Raw genomic sequence first — 21,964 nt, 5'->3', positions numbered from 1 at the left:
ACAGATGTGGAGAGACAGTGCTGCATTACGTCCAGCACTGATACCCTTCCTGTTCCCACCTGCTACTCCACACCTTTAACTACCAGATCCACTTAAATTACGCAAAGGCAGCCATCTTTATTTTCCAACACATTAAAATTCTCACATTTAAAATACCCCCAAAACATAAAGTTTTAAAAGTTTAAGAGTTGCAAATGTAAGTTCCTGACAAACAGAAGAAAGAGGGCAAATGACAAACCACAAGCAAGATGTTCAAATCCCCAGTCAGAAAATACTCTCTTCCCACCCTCCTTTGGCCTCTAACCTTTAATTCCTTTTAATAACCATGGTCTCCTGGGCCCCTCTGCACCATAGCCTAGAATGCAGGCACCAGAGTGATTGTGCAAGCCAGAGGGGAAGTCCTGAAAAATCCTCACTGGAACAAGTTGCAGCTCATGTGTACGGAGGTGGCTCACCAAGACTCATCCAGCCCTCAATTAGGTGACACTGCTTTGCATACAAATGTAGCTTCCTTTAACAACAGGGCTCTTCTCATTGCCCTTTGGGGAAGGAATGGAAACATGGAAATCAGGCCCTGCATAATCTCTTGGTGGCTGGCAGTTTCCTGTGACGGGGTGAGCAGTTCTCACAGCCCACTACCCTATTTCCCAAATATACTCTACAGCTGTTCAATTCATACTGGCTATGGGCTCAGCAGACTGCTCCACAAACTAAAATTAACTTAGTCCACTTAAAAGGGGAAAAAAAGTAGTTGGGGGAACCGTTTTCTCCCAGATGTGAGTTGCACTGGAAATGAGGCAGTCACATAACTGGAAGGAAAGCAAGCCCTCCTTGCAACAGCAGTTAGCCATTGTATTATCTCAGCTGCTCATGAAAACTCAGCTTAGGCTGGAAGTTACTGAACTTGTTTGAGGCTCCCCATATCAAACACATACTTGTAGCTAACACTTCAAACCTTACAGCACCAGGCTTTATTTGCCTTTGTGCTATGGGGAAACTGGCATTTTACTTCTTGAGGGGGATTTAATGGATGGAAAACAGCTCAAAGAGGAAGTGATCCAAACCAGAAAATAAATTTAAGGCATTAATGATACATTCATCTTGACTCCTAACAAGCTGCAAGGCACATTGCTGGGAGTAAGCATAAGCTGGCACGTTTTATGTTCAGAGAGAACAAGAGTAACGCCACACTGCAGTCACAGCCTCTGAAATGAAAACACAGCAAAAAGCAGAGCTGGATAGAAAAGAGGGCTTTAACTCCTCTGCCTCCTTAACTCATTCCCACTGAGCCAAACATGACAACCTCCATGCAGTCAGGTTTCTGCACATCTCCACTCTCCAGCTGCCTTCCCAATGAAAGTGTTATCACGAGTGCCACAGCAGTACTATAGACCTTGGTCTTTCTGACAATAGCCGCCATCTTGCAACTGCAAACAATAGTTACTCAACTACTAAGGAGTATTTAGACTCTGCTTCTCTAAGTACTCTGGTTAGTGGCCTCAACAGGAGTGAAAGGAAGAGGAAGGTAGGAATTTATTGCAAGGTGAAACCATAAAAGGGAACAGAAAAAAGAGGAACCCTGTCACACTGCAACTGTGAACTTGAAATGTCAGGTGGAGGTGGGGATTACAGCCACAGTGTTCAAATCAGTTGTTGCTCTTACAGTAACTAGCCAAAGACAAGTTACTTACAGTAACTAGCCAAAGACAAGTTGCCATTTCACAAGTATCTGAGTTATCTGTCTGAAAAACAAGTGGCAGGTTAAGATACAGGAGGATTAGTTCTCTTTCTTCTACTAGATGGGCAGGAAACCAAAAGGAAAAATCACTGCCAGCCTTTTAAAATAAGACTGTAGAAAATTTATGTCTTGGAAGTCACCCCAGTGGTGCCAATAACACCAGCTCAAGGATGGTCTCAAATTAGGGGCCTAAATCAGAATTAGAAATAAAAGGGGGAAACATCCAACCATTTGCCCGCATGTCCATGCTGGAGCTGCCTGCCCCATAATGGGAAAGGGGAGGTAGCATTCCAGGCAGGCTTGACATCCATAATTTCCACATGCCCATCCAATCGATTCTGGTGAGCAGATGGCTTATGAATTCCCAAGGAAACATTCTCAGTCACTTTCAAACTTGACGGAATTGACTTGGGTTGATATAGTGCCGCCACGGTAGCTGCCTCGTTTTTTCTTAGTCTTCTCATGGCGGAAAGATTTGCCTTTAGTGAATTTCAGGATATTGTTAGCCTTCTCACCCCAGTCACCAGCTGCTCCTTTCTGTGAGGGATGAAGGAGAAGAAAAAGAAGTTCAGGTTAGTAACCCAGAGTGTAAAGGCAATGCTTTGCACCCCATCCTACCCAGCAAACACTAGTACATTAACAGTGAGCCGGATACGACTCTTCACACACTCCCTGCAGTGTTCAGGCTCTCCCTAGCATTACCTCGTGGTGGAAAAAGTTCCCACCAAAAAGACTGCCCACAAGCGCACCAAGGCTGCTCTGCCAACATGTATCTGCAGAGGTTAAGTGTTACCATTTCAGGCACTACCTAGCCCTACCTTTGCTTCAAATGAGTTATCAGCAACACGGGCATCCAGCTCAATCTCTTCTTCCCTTACGCGTCGGAATGGAGAGGCTGGCTGTTAAAGAAAACAGGATACAGTAAGCGCATACCCGTGTACAATATTCCCTTAGCGACAACCTCCTTTCCTCCTTGCCCTGCAAATACGGAGCCCTGTTCATGTCACTTCAATCTTTAATTGTTTCTTAGATTCATAATTCTTTCCCTTCTTCAGATCAGGCAGCTCAGGGATGCTCCTGCGCAAGCATACGCAATCAACCTTTGCCAGAATATTATGCACATATGTGGACTCCCTAGGGTTCTCCAGACAAGGTTCAAGTGTTTGAGGAGGGAGGAAAAATACAAATAATCCTGTGGGCTCAACCTCCCCCAAAACCAGCCTACCTGTTCGGGAGGCAGAGATGCCTCTCCAAGTAGTCACCACAGTCCACCCTCACTCACCTGTTTCACTTTGGGAACTGTGTGTGGTGTTTTGGCTTTGATCTTTGCCTTTTTACTCTGTGGTGTCTCTGGCTCCTGCACATCTTCCCTCTTCTGTTTCTTCCTGATCGTGCCTGGTAGACGTAAAGGAGTGAAAGTTCAAAGGGAGTAACCGCAGTGCTGGGAAGGGGAAAGGCATCTCTCGCCGAGAATGCGAACCCAGTGTTGACACAGACATGACAATCAGCCTCTGCATTACCTCATCCAGAAAACAGACTGCTGTAACAGACACTACTAGCTGTTCTGGGTCAGCAAGGATTTTGCCGTCCTATCCAACAGATAAAGATAATTTTGTGGAATAGGGTACCTCTATATTAACTATTTAGTGCACTTGAGAAAGTTCTGTTGGTTAAAATTTACCGGTTCTTGGAGTCACACAATATGCACTTGCATACATCACTAGTGCATTCTAAGTTATTTTCCTCCTTCAGGGATAAAGATTGAGATTGCAATGGGGCATCATCTACGGTGTCCCACTCAACACAGACAAGGTCCTCCAGCAGCCTGCCTTGCTGTCACTAACAGCTGTGTGCATGCACAGATGGCAACTGGCAACAACTGTACAGAAATGTACTTCATGTCACCACAAATTCCATTGCCAGCAGATATGCAATACAGACAAAAAGGATCACACCAAATTACAAACTGCCCCTCCCCTCCCAGTACTGCACCAGATAGCATAATCTAATAGCACACAGAGATAAGACCGAGTATTGTTCAGGAAAGGCTCCCATTCATGCTTAGTTCAGTAACACTGCCTGCCTGACAGACTCACTTCCCAGACTGCAGGCAATACCTCCATTGACTTTTCCAGTCTCTTCTTCAGAGCTACTTTCACTGCTGCTACTGCTGCCACCAGCTGGCTTAGACTTCAGGTTGTTTCCTGCTGGTGTGGATGCTTTTACTTTCTCTGTGGAGGCAGTGATCTTAGAACTGTTCTGTGCCCCTTTCCCTGCCTTTTTCGGCTTCTCATCCTCTTCGCTGGAACTATCGGATGAGCTGCTACTACTACTAGAAGCAGCTGACTTCTTCCCCACAGTTGCTTTTGCTGCCCCTGTAGATTTGGTGGCTGGTTTCACTCCTGACTTTTCTTCTTCTTCTTCACTGCTTGAGCTATCAGAGTCAGAAGTGTCTGCTTTGGGAACTAGGGTGGAAGGTTTGGACACTGGCTTAGCCACTTTGCCAGCTAATTTAGCTGGAGTGGCTTTCTTCTTCTTCTTCTCATCCTCAGAGCTGCTAGAGCTGCTATCTGAATCAGAGCTACTTTGTGCTTTCTTTGTGGGAGCTTGTGACTTCTTTGTTGCAGGGGTTGCTGCTTTAGTTGTGGGCTTTATGGGGGCCTTCTTGTCAGAGCTGTCAGAATCTAGAATGGAAAGGAAATGAATAATCAAGGCGAAGCCTCATTCCTTCAACACAAAGCTAACACACAGATTCAAAGTTGATACACAGTGCACTTCATTAGCTGCTTGAGACAACACTGCAATGGGTACTCCTGTCCAACTGCACCCTCATACTCTGCCTAGAAACACAGAGGTCTGAGGAAGCACAACATGCATGTGGAAATTCTCCTTTTCTCCTACCCCAATACCTGAACTGTCTGAGGAGGAACTGGAGTCTTTCTTTGCTTGTCCAGGCTTGACAGCTGCTTTTGCTGGTTTGGAAGTATTCTTTACTGCAGGCTGTTTAGCTGGGAGCTTACTCCCTACCTTCTTCTTCTCATCTTCAGAGCTAGAGTCTAAACAACAAAAAGGATGTTCTTTAAGTTAATAGCTTCTGGTACAAATTACTTTAGTAATAATGTGTATATAACTCATGGGGAAATGAGAAGCAAAACGGGTTGTGGCCCAAGGCTGAATCACTAGATAACTGGCAATAAGCAGCATTTGACGAACACTTGAATGGTCGGGGGACAGCATTCATATATTTGTGTATCTTCTTTGTTGGGAGGAAGTGGAAACAAGCAGTTTAAGTTCTTCACTAATGCATGCGCAAGGAAGCAGATACTTGGAGAATAATGTAGGACAAGAGGTACAGAATAAGGGACTGGAGAAAGTACAGGTGTCACCAAGAACAAATTCAGGGAGAAGAAACCGAGAAAAGAGCTATGTGGTAAAGATCAAAGAACATGCAAAAAATTATGATATAAAATTGACAAAGCAGGGATAGTGAGGCAGCAACAGCACAGTATCTCATTTTAGCTTTCTATTTCCAGTACCAGATGTGTTTAGCAGCACTTTGAGGATGGACTGGACACTCCTGCATACAAATATGCCTATGTATTGTGTGTCACAGCAACCTGTAATGCTAAGCCTGATCTATTCCAACATTTCTGAACACTTTAATAACAGTAATAAAACTTTGTCAATTTGTGAGAAACTAGGCAACAAAACCAAAAAACACAGAACTCCTGGCATTTGTTGAAGGGTCACACAGTCTAGTGCTAGGCAGCTGTCACCCACTGTCCCTGCCGGAGCACCAGAGATGTTGACATACAGAACATGAGCACCTTGAACTTGGAGGGTAAGGGTAGCACATAGGGAGCTTACATGGGAAATAAAGCATTGCAAACCTTAAACCTGATCAATAGAAGATACAAAGTAAGCTGCCCATATTTCTAGGGTCTCATTAGGAGAAGGCATCTTTTGAGTCTATTTTGAACTTGGTATGACAATAACATTTTCTAATTTGGAAACTTCTCCCAGACACAATGGGATAACATAAATTTAAAATTCTTAAGACACAGATCCTCAAAAAGAAATTCCTGGAGAAACTCGATACACATGACGCCCCACCCTTTCCATCCAGCAACATGCAGACCTTTCTGCACTTGCCAATGGTCTCATTGGGGTCTCATGGTCAGACTCCACTCTGCATAAGAGACTGCTGTTTTTCAATTTCACATCTTGTTAGCTATGGAGACTGTGAAGCTTTTGAGCTCATATGCTAAGGATCTTAGCAGACACACCACTATACAGCAACTTGGCCAATAAAAGCATTCACTCAAAAAACCCCAAACTTTGTTTCTTGAATTACCTGAGTCACTGTCAGAACTGGATTCAGCCTTCTTGGTAGTCACAGCTTTGTTCTGGGGGCCAGGGGTTGTTTTAGCTACTACTGCTTTGCCTGCAAAACCAAGTTTAAAATTAACAGGCCACATCCACACCAAACCTTCATCCCACGATCCAAACCTTTCCAGATGTGAAAAAGCTCTTTTCTCAGTTCACCAGCCATTCAGCCAGCACATCGTAAGCCAAGCAAGGACCTGGCCAGCTACAGCAATGAGCCTAGATTCTTCCTGACAAACAAGATCCTGATGACTTTTCAAACTAACGTGCAAAGTAATCTAACCTGCACAGAGTCTGAATCTCCAGGCTGTGCACAGTGTTGTCTGGGATGCCTTCAAATTACTCAGAAGCTTCCAGAGAAGCACATAGCAACACAGACCAAAGTCAAATGGCTTTTTCAAGGAAACCAAGATATTGCCAAAACATTGTTCGCACCATGCAGTACTTCCTCTGCAGCCTTCGCTCCTTACAACATACCTGCTCCTCCCTTTGGGGGCACCTGCTCTGCCTCATCACTACTGTCTGAAGAGTCACTGCTCTCAGCCTTTTTTGCAGGAGCCTTGGCAAGGCCCTTCTTTGTCTGCGCAGTTTGAAGAGGTGGTGGTACAGCACTGTACTGACCTATCAAGAGAGACACAGCATTCAGATGCCTGCGTGATTACGTGAGCAGCACATGAGAGGTTTGTTGCAGTCAGAATAAAGCACTTCTGCTATTTGATTCTATTTATTCACCTGCTGTAGCTACAAACATATTAGCTTAAAATTTGAAAGGTTACACCCACTCCACTGCTACCTCCTGTTTCTACCATAAGTTTAACTCTCCTCTTGGGGTTCAGCTGACCCAATAATCTCTGCAGCAGCTTTCTCTGCACTTTTATAAGAATGGGAGCTTGTGTGGCCAAACTTCTTCAGGAAAAAAAAACAAGTAGAGATGTCAATTGTTGATTATTTTCATTTACTGCCTTCTGAAATCCTCTGGCTGAAGAATGAGACTGAGTTTCGACCCTTGACGCTCCACTCAGATCAGCTCTCTACTGGAATCCTAAAAGCACTATACTACATTGAACACAGGTACATTTAGCCCATCAGCCGGACTGCAACTGAACAGCCCTGGACACTTCACAAAAAACCTAAAAAAGCTTAAATTGCTGCAGTTACAGAATAACCAAACCACTGGCAAATTACTTCCCAAATCCTGGCAGACAGGAAACCTGCAAGAAGGATGTACTTAAAGGCTACCTGAATAGAAGACATGCAGCAAACCAATCACGAGTCTGTCACAATCTCTCTCCATCCTGTCCTGAGGGAGGAGCTGAATTGTAAGCTTAGTGCCCACAGCACACGTGAAAAGAGCTGCTGTATTTCTGGTTCACAGTACCACCAACAGCACCACCTGGAACCCTGTGTGCCACAAGACTTGCCTGTGCTCTGCACACACTTCTCCCAGAACAGCAGGACTAGCAGAAAGCATCCTCCCGCAGGGCAGCAACGGTATTTAGCACTTACCAGACTTTGGCTTTTGTTTTGCAGGTGGCTTTTCATCATCTGAGCTGTCAGATGAGTCCTCACTACTGGAACTTTCCTTGGCACGTTTGTTTTTCCCTGGACATCCTTGAGTGGCTGCAGGTTTCGGCAGAGGTGATTTCTTAGGAACAGCCTTATCACAGGAAGGAAAGGAACACACATTAAAAAAGAAGTTACAGAAATCTTGTGGGGATAGCTGGATGTGGATCTTGTTAAGTCTACACCTCACTTAAGAAAGCAAATTTTGAAGACAAAGGGAGAAAGATTAATGAAGATTCTCAAATGCAAATTTTAAGAAACACACGAGCATCATGATCTTCTTGGCTACTCTGCTTTTTTCCTGCTGCATGAATCCTTAATGAGGAGCTCCTCTGACTAAGGGGGACAGAACTGATTAAAATGAACTGCCACTTGATTGAACACAACTATGATTATTTTTTTGTTGCAGAAAACGTTTTTAAACTGCCCTAAGGGAAAACTCACTTACAGGTAGCTAAGCACAAGAGAGTCACGCAAAAGTGAACATGTAATGGAGACTATAATACAGTTAAGACAGAGAGATGTTTTCCTGTAAAAGGAAGGAGCAGAGGAAGCAGTAAGGCGCTATTAGGGAAGAAAGGCAGTGCATGGAGAGGTGCTAAAATGCATAATCCCACTGTATAAAGGAGATGGACATCTCAGAGCCGCAAATGTTGTGCTCAGCCCCTGTATAGTCTGTGCCTTTGTCTACACTTTTCACAGTACCTGCAATACAGAGATACACTCAGTCTTACTAGACCTCTAGAGTGTTCATGAAGTTTTTTTATGGTCTAATTTACCTTCTTTGGTTTAGTCTTTTCCTCATCAGAATCTTCACTACTGCTGCTACTGCTTGCTGCTTTTCCATTGACTGCCTTGGTGGCTGCCTGGGCAGCTTTATTTCCTTTTGAGGTAAGTAAAAAGCCACATTAGAAAATATCCTAGGTAGATGAGAGGTAATTACATTCAGCATAATGTTATCATAGAGAGAAAAGAATCACAGAAAGCCAATAGAATCATAAAATGGTTTGGGTTGGAAGGGACCTTTAATGGTCATCTAGTCCAACCCGCCTGCAAGAAGCAGGGACATCTCCAACCAGATCAGGTTGCTCAGAGCCCCGTCCAACCTGGCCTTGAATGTTTCCAGGGATGAGGCATCCATCACCTCTCTGGGAAACCTGCTCCAGTGTTCCACCACCCCCATCATAAAAAATATTTTCCTGATATCTAGTCTGAATCTACCTCCTTCTATTTTAAAACCACTACCCTACTCACTCCCCAGTACCATTACAATAGGGCAGATTAAGACAGTAACACAAAACTGTTCTTTTATTCTACTGCAAGCTTAGAGAGAGTTTTCAGAAAACTCTCCATCCTAGCTCATCGGAAGTTTCAGGACTGAAAGCTAAGTAAAGATCTCCCTTGCTCTTTCAGGGGAAGAAACTGGCAAAAGCACAATTTAAGCAGTTAAGGTTGCTGATTACAGCTACTTATGCAAACTGCAGCATTTGGGACCACATTTTATTTGCAATCAGTTCTACACCTCTTCCATGTCAGAAGCAGACTGGACTGGAGTGCAAATGGCAGTGACAGTAGACTTTCAGACTGCTAGGTTAACATGTATGCCTTTGCCTGTAGATACAGCCCCCATCACTCCTTTTCTGGCTTTTTTGTTCTTGCACTTTTACTTGTGATACACAATGAGAGGTACCTGATTTAGGTGTTGCTGGTTTTGGTGGCTGTTTTTTTGGTGCTTCTTCATCTGAGCTGCTTGAGTCAGAGCTGGAACTCTCTGCTTTCTTCTGAGGCTGAATTTTGGTTCCAGCTGGCTTCACCACGGGTTTTGTGCCTTTCTAAACAACAGGAGGGAAAACTGATTAGCCCTTGTAGCCACAAAAAGAAAAATAAAATAATAAGTGGGATGCATGTACAGAGCAGAAACTGCTGTCTTTCACAGAGGTTACCATTATGACTTGTAAACGTTACCCTCCCTAATGGTTAGGGCCTGAAAAACAAATTTGAAAAACAATTTTGCTCTGGGAAACCTCCCAGCAGCCCATGGCAGACTTCCTTTCCACCTCAGTCTCCAGTTCTGCCTCCTCAAAATGAGGCAGGTCTGGGGCTGGCACTGTTCTCTTCCTTCCCCAGATCACACTAGTTTGGAGACTGAGAATACTGATGGGACAACTCTGCTTGGTCTCTAGTGTACACTGGAATAACTCTTCCTCCTCCCTCACTTCTCAAGACCATGACTGCAGCAAGAAAAAGGAACAAGATTCTCTTCTTATATATATATGTAGAAGAAGATCAAATTTATTTTAGCAATTGTAAATAAATCTCTGACAAAAAAAAAGTAAGCCCTGCTAGCCTTAGGATAAAAGGAGCAGACTTGGATATGAAACAAAGTGAGTGCTGGACATGAAATTAATTTTTCACAGGACCAGTACAAATTGCACACTACAGAAATAAGTTCTTACATTGCGCCTGCAGCACTCTAGGCACTTCATAGTTCAGGAAAAGTAAGCAAATTTCAGGGAGAATTCTGCTGGTCAAATTTGCTATTAACCATCACTGTCAAACACGCATTAAAGAGGCTGGAAAGAAAAGCTGACCTTTGCTGGCTGCTTCTCCTCCTCTGAGTCTGAATCATCACTGGAATCCTCGCTACTGCTCTCTGCCTTCTTGGCTGGAGGAACTACTTTTGCCTTGGGTGTAGCTGCTGCTTTAGCTGTAAATGAGGGACAGCACACATTGATGATAAGTTAATTCACAACTTCCACGTACCTATATCCTGCACTCGGGTGCTGTAGTTTATCCTGGTAGGAAGCTAAACACCACACAGCTGTTAGCTCACTCCCCAGTGGGATAGGGGAGAAAATTGGAAAAAAGCAAAACTTGTGGGTTGCGATAAAGACAGTTTAATAGGACATAAAAGGAAGGAAATAATAATAATGATGATAAAAGAATATACAAAACAAGTTATGCACAATACAATTGCTCACCACCCACTGACTGATGCCCAGGCAGTTCCCAAGCCACGGTGCCCCTCAGCTAACTGCTCCCAGTTTACATACTGAGTATGGTGTCATATGGTATGGTATGGAATATTCCCTTGGCCAGTTTGGTTCAGCTGTCCTGGCTGTGGCCCCTCCCAGCTCCTCGTGCACCTCCAGCCTTCTCACTGGCAGAGCATGACAAGTTGAGAAGTCCACTATACCAGCTACTAGGAAGAAAGCTAACTCTATCTCAGTTGAAACCAGGACACAAGGAAAAAGGATATACTGAGGCCATTAAACCATGACTGAAGTTCATAACACTCACTTTGTTTCTTGAGCAGGGTGCAGCAGAAGATTCCAAAATGGGTAGGCAACAGGGTAAAACCAATTCTAGAGTCTATCTTTGTCATGTAAACATTTAAGTGCAGAGTTTTATCACCAAAAAGGACAGACCACAAGAAAGGTGCCCCCATAAACTGAGACATCAACTGGGTCTACACACCTCTCAGCTTACAAAAACCTACTGAACAAGCACAGACTTCCAAAGAGAACCAATGCAATGCTGTGTTAAGGTTCTAGACACTTTGCTTATCATGTTTTAGCCAAATCTACTCCTTCCTGGTTAGTGATTGCTTTTTAATAATGTGGAACAAAAGAAATGAGGCTCTGAGCAACCTGATCTACCTGAAGATGTCCCTGCTCCTTGCAGGGGGCTTGGACTAGATGGCCTTTAAAGGTCCCTTTCAACCCAAAATATCCTATGATTCTATACAATCATTTTGCCTGAAGTTCTATTTGCAACTGTCCTTATCAAATAAAAATCAGATCTAAGTTCAAATTCAGCTTTAGTATGGCTCAAGCTGAAGACTAGTTTTCCTTATGTGTCTCTCTCTCTTCCTGTCTGCTCCTGTTCTCCTGGAAATCTAATACTAGATACACACAAACTTGCGTACACCGTGATTAAAGCAAGGTGTAAGAAAAATTCCAGATAAAAAGAGAAAAATACAGCTTACTACATACCGAAGTGCAGTGAAGGGACATATTTTTGATAGCCTGAGGACACAGGTTTGAGAGAAAGGAGGGTAGTAACCTCACACAAGGAGCATGTGAATGTACCGTGTACAGGATACTGTGTACACCTGCCCTGCATCAAACAGGTCATAGTGCCCACCAGTACCAAGGAACCTGATAAATCCTTGCCATGCAGGAGTTTTGTCAAATTATACATATTTTAACACGTGTGAAAGCACTTCTAAAATCTGATAGTTTTCCTACAATAGCAAGATGAGACACCATTCTATAAAGCTCTCAGTGAAGCTAAGAGTCCTGGAAAACTGCATGGAAAAAACCCCATGAAGTAGCTGCCTCCCATGAAGAGGCTAACAGCACAATCTACATGCACTGAAAACCCAGCTTCACTCAATATTTAACTCCTTGCATAATCCAAATATGCCGAAGCAAGCAGAAGTAACCCTGACAAGATATCCTACCAGTGAGTGTTTGGAAAGCAGAATCTCAATACAGAGAAGGTACTGAGGGTGCTACTTCAACAGCACCTTCAAAACTCAATACAGCCCAATGCCTTCACCAGTCTCAGCAAAAGGAGACAAACAGAATGGCTAAAACCTTCTAGCAAACACAAACCCTGATTGGCTTAAATTATAACTGAATAAAGAGATGACCCTTAGTGAGGATGAACACACCTTCCATGCCATGGGCAAAAGACGTGCCAGAAACAAGATCAACCCAGTCCCTGATAGCTGCCGAAGGACCTCAAGCGAACCGGGGAAGCCGGGCTCTGTAGCTGGGTGAGGAGCCAATGCCGAACGCAACCCTGGCCTGCCCCTGCCCTAGGGCCGCTCCCAAACCCCACCTGGTTTCTTGGCTGGCGGCGTCTCGTCCTCCTCGCTGGAGCTGTCGTCGCTGCTGGAGGACGGCTTCCTCTTCGCCTGCGGGCCGTTGGGAACGAGCTTTCTCTTCTTGGCTGCTGGAGACCTACAGGGAGAAAGGCTGAGCTGGGATCCGCGGGGCGAGGGCCGGACGGCGGTTGGTGCCCGAGGGAGCCCGGCAGCGCGGCAGAGCACCCCGCCCCGCCTCCCCCGGGCCCGGTAAGCGCGGCCCCGCCGCCGGAGGGGCACTTACTTCAGCCAGTAACTGAAGATGTCCAGGAGGGAGGCAGCGTTGGGGTCCTGCTCCTTCTAAACCAAGAAAGAGGCCGCGTCACTCAACCGCTCGGTGTCAGCCGCGCTCCCCCCCGCTCCCGCCGCCGCCGCCGCCGCCCCCCCGCCCCGCTCACCGCCGCCGCCTCCCTGGCGAAGGCGCGCGCGGCACCCTCGAAGCGGTTCTCGCGCAGGAAGGCGAGCACGAAGGGGAAGAGGTCGCTGGGCACCGCGCGCCACTCCGCCATGCTGCCCCGCCGCCACGTGCCGCCTGCGCGCAGGCGCGCGCGCGCGCCGCGCAGCGCCGCGCCCGGCCGCGTGCCGACGTGCGCGCGCCCGCGCACGGCCTGGGCTCCGCCCACCCCTCGCGGCCATGTTGGCCGGACCGTGACGCGGTAGAGGGAAGGCGGGGCTCAGCGGGTGCGTCTGGGTGCTCGGCGGCCTGGAGGAGGAGGAGGGAGCGCGGAGGAGGCACCTGCGGGGCCCACCCTTCCTCCCGGCCCCAGGAGATTTGGAAAGGCCCCCGCCCGCGCCTGGATGGAGGCAACAAGCAGGGCGGGAAAGTTGCTTGTGGTGCAAAGGCAGGCTTAGGGCCCGCGGCCGAGAGGAGGAAGACGGAACCCGGGACAGTCTGCAAAGAAACTGGGGAGTGTGCATGTGACATTGGAAGAAAGAAGACTTCAGTCCGCTTAAACTCGCTCCCCCCATCTATCTACTCCTAGTTGTAACTCATGTTAAATATGATCACTGAAAGGAGAATGATAGGGAGCAGAAGGAACAAGGCTGCCCCACGGAGCAGAACACACTGGTGGCTGTGGGCGGTCTCGGTGCCGGCCGTGTCCTCACCAGCAGGGTGCAGTCCCGCACAGCGGGAACGTGGCAGGCAGAGGCAGGTGTTGGCAGATGCGTCGGTGATCCCAGGAAAAGTGAGCTACGAACCCGGTCTAGGATCCACATGAGGAATTTGTGAGCAAAGGGAGGTGGTACCAGAGGAAGGGCTAGCGTGAAAGTAACACTGTGGGTCTAAAGAGGCTGTCTATAAGATGGGACCAGAGATGGAAATGGGAATAAGGTTATTTACAACGTAAGTTTGAGGGGTACCAAGGAGGTAAGTTTGGAGATAGGATTTGAAACACACCTACAAAATCAGAGAAGACCCAGGCCTGAGCTTCAATGGAGCTCATGGGCCTTTGGGCAAAGGTGGATGTGGAAGCCCCAGGTAAGGCTGATCGGGACAAGCATGGCCTGTTGGTGTACTTGGGACCCTGATAAGGAGGAGGTTTCATTCAGCTGTTGTGTGTTGCTGTGGCTTTAAATTTAATAATTTCCCCACTGAAGTTTTTTCTTCTGTGAAACTGAACGTTTCCTCTGATGAATGCAGTTCTCCTTGGCTTTGTGATGGGGCTTTTTTTTTATTCTCTCTGATAGGGTGTATCATAAAGCCTGCTGAGGGCAAAGGAAGAAGGGAGTCCTATGCTGAAAGTCCTGAGTTAGGGCTGCCAGGGTCAAACAGGCAATACTAAGGGCTGTTACACTCTTTACATTTCCTCTGCCTAGCCCTCTGTGCTGAGCCATCTCCAAATACTGCGATGCCACGCTGCACAGAGTTTCTGTCCCTCTTGTATGCACCTCTGTAGCACCTGCTGGACATGCACTTGGGCAGGCCCTGTGCCCAGCAGAGCACACCTGATGCTGCCGTTTCTGGAAGCTGTTGCACTTGCAGTGCTGGGCAAATAAAAGCAGCTCATGTAGTAGAAGATTGTACTGTAAGATTCCATCATTTTGTACAAGTGCCTGTAGTGTAGAAAAGGGACGTTCAGCTGAGAGCTTGTTAAATGCATACACTTTGTTTTCAGATGCCCCGATCTGGCCTGCCCCTGTTATGTATGGAATAACTCAGGGCTGTGTCACAGAAAGGAAACTGTTTCCAGGATCTAATCTCTCAGTTCTTGTCTCTTCCATCCACAGTAAGCTACAGCTGCAAGCTTCATTTGCAAAGCTCAGCATGATTTTTGTGCTTTTGTCTGCATCCAGAAGGAAGAGATGCAGCCATTGCTGGTGAACTGTTCTTATTTTAAGTCCTGCTTGGTGAAGGGACTGCTGTGAGGAACCAGGGAGATGACTGGATATGTTTGCTTCATGGTGTCACTTTGCTTCTCACCTGGTTAATAAGTATCTCCTGCTCCTGCCAGGTCTTTGCTAGTTCGGTCTGTTCCCAGATGCTGTGTGACTCCTTCTCTTCAGAGGTGTGTGGCTGTCTAGGTGCTGTCCTCTTTATTGTGCCTGCAGCTCTCCAGATGACCTGGCAGGGCAGTAACCATGTGAAGAAAGCTATTTTGTTCTTGTATACCACAAGGCAGAAGTGGGAAATCCTGGGATCTAAAAAGCAAGCAAATTCAACTGATTTGTGCTACTGTTTGTGAATTCCTTTGCTCCCCTCACCTACTCCTCATAGGTCTTTTCAGTCCTTTCCCTTGCCTGGCATCTCTCTTTCCTTAAGGCTGCAGGGAGAGCTGTTCACCTCAGAAGAGCATTCCCATGAGAGGTCTCTGCTCTTTCCCCTCTTTTTGTGGCCAAGAAAAAGTGAAGAGAGTTGGCATGGGTATTCAAACACCTGCTGAATCCTTTCCTTCTTACCCCTCAAAAGTACCTAGCAAAAAATCAATGGCTCCGGAAAGAGAAATCTAGTCCTTTTCTTTGGATAGGTATAAGACAAACCCTTGAGAGTAATGCTGCAAATGTAACTGTGTTCACATGCTGCGGTGAATTGGAGGGAGGAAGGTTAAAACTTGTACAGCCAGTTTTGGGCAAGGGAGGATGAAAAGCTCCCTCTATTTCCTCATTTTGTTCTTAATTCATTACAATCTATGTTACTCTTTCCCTTAGGCCAGCCTAATGTTCTAGGGTGTGAAGGGGCTTTTGCCTCAATTTGACATCTGATTTTTCAGGTGGAGGTTGCTGTAATGGTTGCTAAAACAACGTGCTAGCAGTTATTTTATTAAGCTCCTTTGGGTAGCATATTAATTTCACTTTAGTGGCTTAGGAAGTTTAAACCCTGAAGAGGTTTCCTGTGGGCTTTGCATTGATTAAATAAAATACATAGCATCTTCAGTGGCACTGATATGTATGGAGAAGCCCCATGGGTTCTCACTAAGCAGGAAGCTGACTCTGCTAGTCCTTTGTGTGATACTGTAAGGCTTTAAAAGCTTGTTCCAAGGAGCACATTGAAGTCCTCATCTAACATTGGAGAGGTGATTTTGTTTTTAACTTTTTATTCTGGAAGTTAGAGGATAAACAGCTTTACAAGGGAAATAATGTGAAACAATCCTTATAAAGGATACCTTATAAATCCTTCTAAAGGCTATACATGGTTATCCATCCGTTTTACTAGTTCTTAATATGTGAGTATTCTGTTGTCACAGAATTTGGCTAGAGACTCTAGTTTCCAACTAGTAATTCCTTGTTCCTGACATAGATTCCAAGTAGATTCTGTATTTGCACACATCTCCAGTGTCCAGATAGTTCTTTATTCTATTGTATATTTTTTGGGGGGGAGGATTCAGAGGGGAAAATGCTGGTTTCTTGTCTGCATACATGGAGTTTCTCATAAGGCTGTATCATTAGGAAGTGCTTCTTATCCTAGTATTTTCTTATTGTGGGAGCAAACACTGTTTTTGGAAGATGGGTTGTACACAGTTCGTAATCTTGCAGTAGGTTTCGGGTGAAGAAAGATTTGGAGGTAATAGGAGAGTTTGACTGAATTCTAAGATAGAGTAGAATAGTGGGAAACAGTTGGTTCCTTACAGTTTGTAACCAGCTGTGTTCTAGTGTGAGTGTTTGTGACATTAAGCGAGCTGCACACAGAATGTTCTCTGACTGCTTGGGAGTGACTGTCTTGATTGGGAAATCAGGCTGTAAGGGATCTGCTTTTGCTTTACTGAAGTGCATCAATGAAAGACTTAACTGGTTCTCAGCAAATAAATGTTTAATGGAAATCAGTGCAAGTGGGTTTTTGAGCCTGCAAGGGAATAGTCTGAAATTATTAGGCTGAGTCTGTTGCTTTGAGTTCTACTCTCTGAACTCCAACAGTGTCCTTCTGCTGCGTGTTTTCTCTGTACTCAAACCTGAGCATGGTCATGAGGAAGACACTGCTTCTTCTGAAGGAAGACACAGAATATCGAGTTGCTTCATTCTTTATTTGGAACAACTTGGATTTTGCCCAAGAAAAAATAAAACTCCTTGTTCATAGGAGACAGAAGTCAAAGCCCAAGTTCAGATTTGCTCTCGCTTGTTCTTTTCCATAGCCGTTGCTGTCCAAGTTTCTTGTGACTAAGTACAGGGAGTAGTTTCTGTATCACCGTAGCACATGACCTCACTGCAGCGCTGTTTCCTCGGCCACCTGTGGAATATACGATTGGGGCCCGGTGGAAAAGGGCATTTCCCTCCAGCGGCAGGAGAATCCCGCCGTGTGCCTGAGCGGAACCGAAAGCAGCGTCTGGCAGGGCCGGACAGGAGCCGCTCTGTGCCCGGCTCTGCGGGGGCGTCGCGGGCCGCCCTCCCGCCCCGGCGGGGCGGGAGGCGGGGCCGGGCGGCGGGACGGAGCACCCGGCCGGGGCCGAGGAAGTGGCCGCGGGAGGGACGCGCCCCGCCGCCGGCGATGTGAGGGAAGGGGAGCCGCCGCTTGCCCGCCAGCTGCGGACCATGGCAGGCCCCGGTAGGTGCGGAGTTTCGCCCGCCGGCTGCGCCGCGGGGCGGGGGCCGGCTGCGGGCGGCGGGGCAGTGCCCTCCGTGGCCGCCTGGCCCTGCGGGCCAGCTGCCCCGCGGCTTGGCGGCGGTAAGCGGCTTGGCGGCGGTAAGCGGGGAGGCAGCGGAGCGCGGCGCGCTGCCTGCGGTTCCCTGCCCGCTGCCGCCTGCCGGGCGGTGCCGCTGCGGGGCTCTGCTCGCCCCCGGCGCCGCTCCGCGACGGGGCAAGGGGAAGGACGGTCCCCTTCTCGAGTTTAGGGACCCCCGGCGGCTCCTTTGTTCGCAGCCAGGTTGCTGCGTTTTCTACCTCGTCTTGCTTCGCTTGGCTTGTGCTCAGGGCAAGGGCTGGCAGAGCTCTCCTGTGTCTTGAGTGCGCTGCGGGTTGGCAGCTCAGCTAGCTCTGTTGGGGTATTCCGTAGAGGAGTCTGTCCCTGCTTAGCCTTCACCATCTAAATGTTTTTCTGTGATGTTTTGTAGAGAAGTAAGTTCTTCCTAAATACTGCTTTATCTCCCCAAGTTTGCATGCTTCCTTTTTGAGGTATGGTTTAGTGCCCCTTCCCACAGTGGCACAGGATCACAGAGCTAGGCTGCCATCAATGAAAATGTTTTAGGTGACATATGCAGGTAAAACTAGTTAGAATAGAGCTGCGAACTCCAGGGGGAGAGGGGTTTAGCCTATATTGTGTAAGTCTTGCTAGTGCCCAGTTTGCAAGTTCCCCTCCCTGCAGGGAACTGTACGTGTTTTATCTAAAAAAGGAGAAATGTGCCATTCTCAGGGTGTGAAGTAACGTTAGTGTTTCACTGACGCGTATCTCCTTGTGGTGTAAAAATAAGCTAAACAGAGGCCTCAGGAGACTTGTGGGCAAAACTACTTTTCTCCTTATAAACAGAAGGTGATTTCACAGAGACTCTTAAAAGTAGAACAACTTTAGGTTCACATATCATAATGCAAATCTCCTGTTCCTATCACAAGTTGGGTTTGCAAAACTTTAATCTACTTTGATTCTGCTGTTTCCTCTTGCTTGTTTGCAGCACTTTATTTAAAGCAAAGATTTTTCTATCCCAGTCAAAGTGAGAGGTCTTTCACTAGGATGTTAATAGTTATTGCATGTGATCACTATTACTTTGTTATGCATTCCAGCTAGGCAAAGAATGCATTCATTTCCTCATAGATCACTTAAATACACACACTTTCAGACACTGAACTATGGAAGGACTTCTGTTAATGTCCTACTAGCAGTTTCTAACAGCTCTCTCTTAAGAATTTTATTATTAAGACACCTTGCATTGGATTTCATTTATATCACAGGCAATTGTCTTTCATAGGAAGTGCATCCCCTTCTGTCAAGGATTGGTATTTTGGACTCCCATATTCGGGCATCCTCCAAACACATGAACCCCAATGCAAACTGGCAACAGCCTACGTAGCACTTTTTCATTTAGTCAGAATTTGAAGTGGACTTGATCTAGCAGATGAAAATAGATTTACTTTTCACTGCATATGATCATTTGTGTTGGAGTAAAGATTCTGTCTGTCAGTTTTTTACCTGGTCTGTGGACAATGAGAAGTCATAGTCTACTTAGGAAAGGGATGTGAAGGTGACACAGAAAAGCTGTAAATTATTAGAGGTCCTGAAATTGCTTTATTGGATATTAGGAAACGCTTCTTTACAGAAAGAGTCATCAGGCACCGGAATGGGCTGTTCAAAGAACGTGTAGACGTAGCACTTCAGGACATGGTTTAGTGGGCGTGGTGGTGTTAGGTTGATGGTTGGACTTGATGATCTTCAAGGTCTTTTCCAATCTTAAAGATCCTATGACTATGAAGGCATGACAATCTGTCACTATAGGATACTTTTATTCTCTTGCCATGGACCTTCTGTGATTTTGACCGAGTTGCTGCTTTTCCTTTCATTCTGTGTGCGGTTTATAATCTAGTGAAAGCTTTGTATCCTGTTCTGTCTCTGTGCTATTTAGTCTGTTGGCCTTCCACCTCAATTACAGGTCTTAGACATTTCTACAGTACTTGTTTGTAATCTCATCAGTCTTTTATCATTGCTGTATAATGGAGTGTGTAACTGAGCACTGAAAAGGCAGTTACAGCTGGAAAGGAGTCCAGAGGTTGTTTTATCATCGCAAACTGCAAGGGAACCACACCTGGATGTTTTTCTATGAAATAAATAGTTAAATATGTCCTGCAATGTTTTTAATATCGCTGACATTTTGTAAACAGAAGCAAAAGTCACTTTTATACCTTAAGTTTAGGAAAGCAGAAATAAGCTGTTGTTAAAATTTAAACTAGATTACACTTGAGAGCATGAAAGATTTTTGAAATAGTTGGCTGGCACAAGTCTTCATAGCTTCATCTTGCTATTTCATATGCTGTTCATATCTTTCTTACTTGAACTGAAGGCTTCCTTATATTTGTTTATCCAAAACCAGTCTGTCAAATACATTGTCAAAGCATCCATCTAAGGTCAGGGTTTAAAGAAATAAAATGCTTGGTGTTCACCTAGGGACTTTCTTGTGTGTGTACAATAGGCACAGTTTACATTGTGCTTTGAAGTGTGCTCTGTGAGGTGTTTTTGTTTTGGTTTTTTGATTTTTTTTTTTTTTTTTTTTTCAACTGATGTGTGAAGAGTTGTGGGAAAATCTCCCTGAAACATTCTGTATTCTCCATTTATTACACTTTTCCCTGAGGACTAGACAGTAGTTGGTGCTGCAAAGGGAAATATTTGGTTAGATAAATAATAGCTTGATCTAGGAAAGTGAGTTCTGTGTCTTCCTTCTTTTAAAAGGAGATGTTGCAATTGAAACTGTTTCTAGATTTTGGTTTTGCTAACTTAAGCTTATTTAGCTCTTCAAGACCCACTTCCAGTATTTTTGCTTGTGAACATAGAGAGTTTCCTTGGCTCTAAAAGTGGAGTCAGTAATTTAATTTCTCACTTCTCCTTTTAAAAGCATTGTTCATGAGTTTATTCTAGAAGTGTAAAAGCCTGTAGGAGTAGAGGTAAGAGGGCATGAGGAGAGCTGGCACAGCTCTGTTAAGAGGCATGATGTGCTAGTACAGCAAGTGCTACCTAGGGAATGAATACCTTTACTAAAGGCTAGGGAACATTTCTTCTGACTAAGCACAGAGGCTATGCTGCTCTGGGTGATGTCTCTGGGGGTATAAGTGCTGGCAGGGAACTTGCAGAGCCTGCCAAGTTTGTGTCTTTTGCCTATGTATTGGAGCTTCTCATATACTTAGCACTCCTACGGTGCAATGCATGTTTAAAGTCAGTGACTCCCTCAGTGACTCCCTCACCCTTTGTGCTCTCTAAGCACAGCTGCTTCCTTTCACTGAAGGACTGGAGAAGGGGCTGTTTGCTAACAGGTTTAGTTGTGGAAGCTGTGCTCTTCTTAAAAATGCATGGTAGGATTAGGTGTTCCATTTTACAGACGCTAAAGTACCCTGGAGGCCGCTGCCGCTTTCTCCAGAGTCCAGCGGTAAGACTCCTCCCAGAGAGCACCAGGGTAGGACTTTAGGAGCCCTGGCACACCTCGGAGTCGCTGCGTCATCTCTCCTTCTGACAAGGTCGGTCTCAGCCGGCTTTGCGACAGTGCATGGGCTCCATTCTCGGCAGACAGTTGTGCTGCCCTTTCCCGCTCTACTGCAGGTAATCAACACGTGAGACTAGAAGCAGAAGTCTCTGGTACTCCTCCCTTTTTAGGATAAAACAACTGATCTCCTGAATTCTGGTTGGTCTTCCTGTTTCTACTCATGTGATTCTGTAGTCTGTGTCAGGTGGTGTTCAGCCAGAAGCCATATTTTGGTGATAGTGGTGTTCTCATTGGTGTGAAAGTCATCTTTTTTTTTCACAGCAATGCTGCACTCTTAGCTTAAAGGTCTCAAAACTTTGGGTCTGTTTGTCAGCTTTATGAGTTTGTTGGATCCCCTCCATTGAGAATGCTGTCTCCTATAAGCCTCCATTTGGGGTTCAGGAGCTGTATTCACACAGAAACGTGCAGAAACATTGATCAGTCAATACTGCTGAACTACAGCGTCTGTGTTCTTCGTAGCTACGACATCATCCTTTCACTGGTAGAGACTTCCCGTTTATGCAGGTAATCATAACACTATTGGTTGAGCATGGAGCACATTTCCACGCTTTACATCTCAACTGTACCACTTCTGCTCAACTACAGTTTAAAGGTGGTAATTGTGTGGCTTACAGCTGGAGTACTGTAGCCTTTATTCCTTAAAGACGATTCTGGGGAAGGTGGCAGAATGGAGTCTTTGGAGGCTATTAAATTTTGGTTGAATGTTAGTAAGGTGGCTGCAAAACTATCATCTTCGATTCTGGTAAATTCACTCTCTGCAGATGCTCTTTTCGGCATGCCAGATTTTAAGTATTGCC

General features: G+C 45.8%; 2 protein-coding genes across 3 annotated transcripts in view; one reads left to right on the top strand and one right to left on the bottom strand.

Annotated features, from left to right (window-relative positions):
* Positions 1-97: 97 nt before the first annotated feature.
* On the bottom strand, positions 98-13,107 carry NOLC1 (nucleolar and coiled-body phosphoprotein 1). The gene is made up of 14 exons (XM_086752556.1): positions 12,959-13,107; positions 12,805-12,860; positions 12,536-12,657; positions 10,279-10,394; positions 9,378-9,519; positions 8,467-8,570; positions 7,631-7,781; positions 6,602-6,745; positions 6,093-6,182; positions 4,648-4,794; positions 3,856-4,422; positions 3,021-3,133; positions 2,557-2,637; positions 98-2,275 (listed from the first exon to the last, which is right to left on the bottom strand). The coding sequence occupies exons 1-14, from the start codon at positions 13,067-13,069 to the stop codon at positions 2,117-2,119; spliced, it is 2,103 nt and encodes a 700-aa protein (XP_086608682.1). The 5' UTR covers positions 13,070-13,107; the 3' UTR covers positions 98-2,116.
* A 4,311-nt stretch (positions 13,108-17,418) lies between these two features.
* PIK3AP1 (phosphoinositide-3-kinase adaptor protein 1) overlaps positions 17,419-21,964 on the top strand; it is a 47,149-nt gene continuing 42,603 nt past the window's right edge. For both annotated transcript variants that reach the window (XM_086752071.1, XM_086752070.1), the window contains exon 1: positions 17,419-17,535. In XM_086752071.1, the coding sequence (XP_086608197.1) occupies positions 17,523-17,535 (13 nt within the window). In that variant the 5' untranslated portion in view covers positions 17,419-17,522. The remainder of the gene's footprint in view (positions 17,536-21,964) is intronic.

The sequence above is a fragment of the Chlamydotis macqueenii genome, chromosome 7 (genome assembly GCF_036417535.1).
Source record: "Chlamydotis macqueenii isolate bChlMac1 chromosome 7, bChlMac1.mat, whole genome shotgun sequence".
Taxonomy (NCBI): Eukaryota; Metazoa; Chordata; class Aves; order Otidiformes; family Otididae; genus Chlamydotis; species Chlamydotis macqueenii.
Note: the sequence above shows the minus strand (reverse complement) of the source record. Positions and strands in the feature narration are given on the sequence as shown.